The 1202-nt window shown below is 42.5% G+C and overlaps 1 protein-coding gene across 1 annotated transcript; it reads left to right on the top strand.

Moving 5' to 3' along the window:
* The first annotated feature begins 457 nt into the window (after positions 1-457).
* Positions 458-991, top strand: LOC109792044 (uncharacterized). The gene has a single exon (XM_020351426.2). It carries the CDS (start codon positions 458-460, stop codon positions 989-991), a length of 534 nt encoding a protein of 177 aa, XP_020207015.2.
* Positions 992-1202: the final 211 nt, after the last annotated feature.

The raw sequence follows: 1202 nt of genomic DNA on the forward strand, positions 1-1202 counted from the left end.
AAACCCATTTTCTGGAGGACCCCGATTTGGGTCAAACATGCAAGGAGGTTCTGGAAGAGGAATTAAATATTCTTTTAATGGCCTTACCAAGACTCAATGGAGAAGGCAACAGAGAATGAGAAAGGCAACTTTCGAGGGACACAAAGGTAATCAATTTTCGATTCCTGTACCTTACGAAAGTAGGGTATCTAAGAAATTCGCAGAGGATGAGGAAGATTTGATCACAGATTGTTTTGAAAGTGGTTTCGAGGACTCTCTCGAAGATATTTGCGGAGTGGTATCAATCTTACCTTCCAAATATGCTGAAGCAATGGAATCCGTGAATGAACAGGAAGACATACACCGTGAAGATTTTTTCGGTGACCCTAACTATGAGTCAAAAATAGTATGGGTGAATTAAATATCTCGAGTCATTCCAAAGTTCAATTCAGCAGTGTTCGATTCAGCTACCCCAGAAATGAAGGACCATCTAAAACCTTTACTGTTGACCCTTATGATCGAAGGAGTTGAAGTCAACAAAGTCCTAGTGGATGGAGGTGCTGCTATAAATATACTCCCACAGACGTTGCTGAAACGTTTTGGGAAAACTTTGGCAGATCTGAAACCTCACAATATCCTTATTTCTGATTATGCTGGAAAATCGTCTCAACCAGAAGGGATGATATTGTTAAACGTGCAAATTAGTAGTGTGAGGAGGACCACTATGTTTATTGTCACTCCCTCGAAAGCTAACTTTAATGTACTATTAGGAAGAGAATGGATCCACGGAATGGGAGCAGTACCTTCGACAGTGCACCAGAAAATATTTTTCTGGAATGATGATGAACAATTGGAAGTGTTGGATGCAGATCAGAAAGAGTATGAGACGGGAATGTATTTCGCGGATCAACAAATTACTGCATTCGTGAGAACTAAGCCTTTCGATGCCACAGACCCAGATGTCTTGGAGGATGAAGAGGGTGTTAAGAAGACTTTCTGTTGGGATGTTTGAAGAGGATTTGTTATCCACAGAGCCGAAATTGAATCGGCTCAAGTGCGAGAATGACGAGACAAGATCCTTGTTCGAGCTTCTTAGCTCGAATTTTGGCCTACATGGCCGAGAGAACGGCCAATGAGGCCGAGGAAGGTAGTGAAGTCGAAAGAGCCCAAGGGGGCACGCATTCGATGAATATCGAAACTATAACGGCTCTGCGGGCCGAAAA

Source organism: Cajanus cajan, chromosome 9, assembly GCF_000230855.2.
Source record: "Cajanus cajan strain Asha chromosome 9, NIPB_CcT2T_4, whole genome shotgun sequence".
Lineage (NCBI taxonomy): Eukaryota > Viridiplantae > Streptophyta > Magnoliopsida > Fabales > Fabaceae > Cajanus > Cajanus cajan.

Excerpts from the sequence above, each read along its gene's own strand:
- LOC109792044 (XM_020351426.2), top strand. The coding sequence starts at position 458 with ATGAAGGACCATCTAAAACCTTTACTGTTGACCCTTATGATCGAAGGA.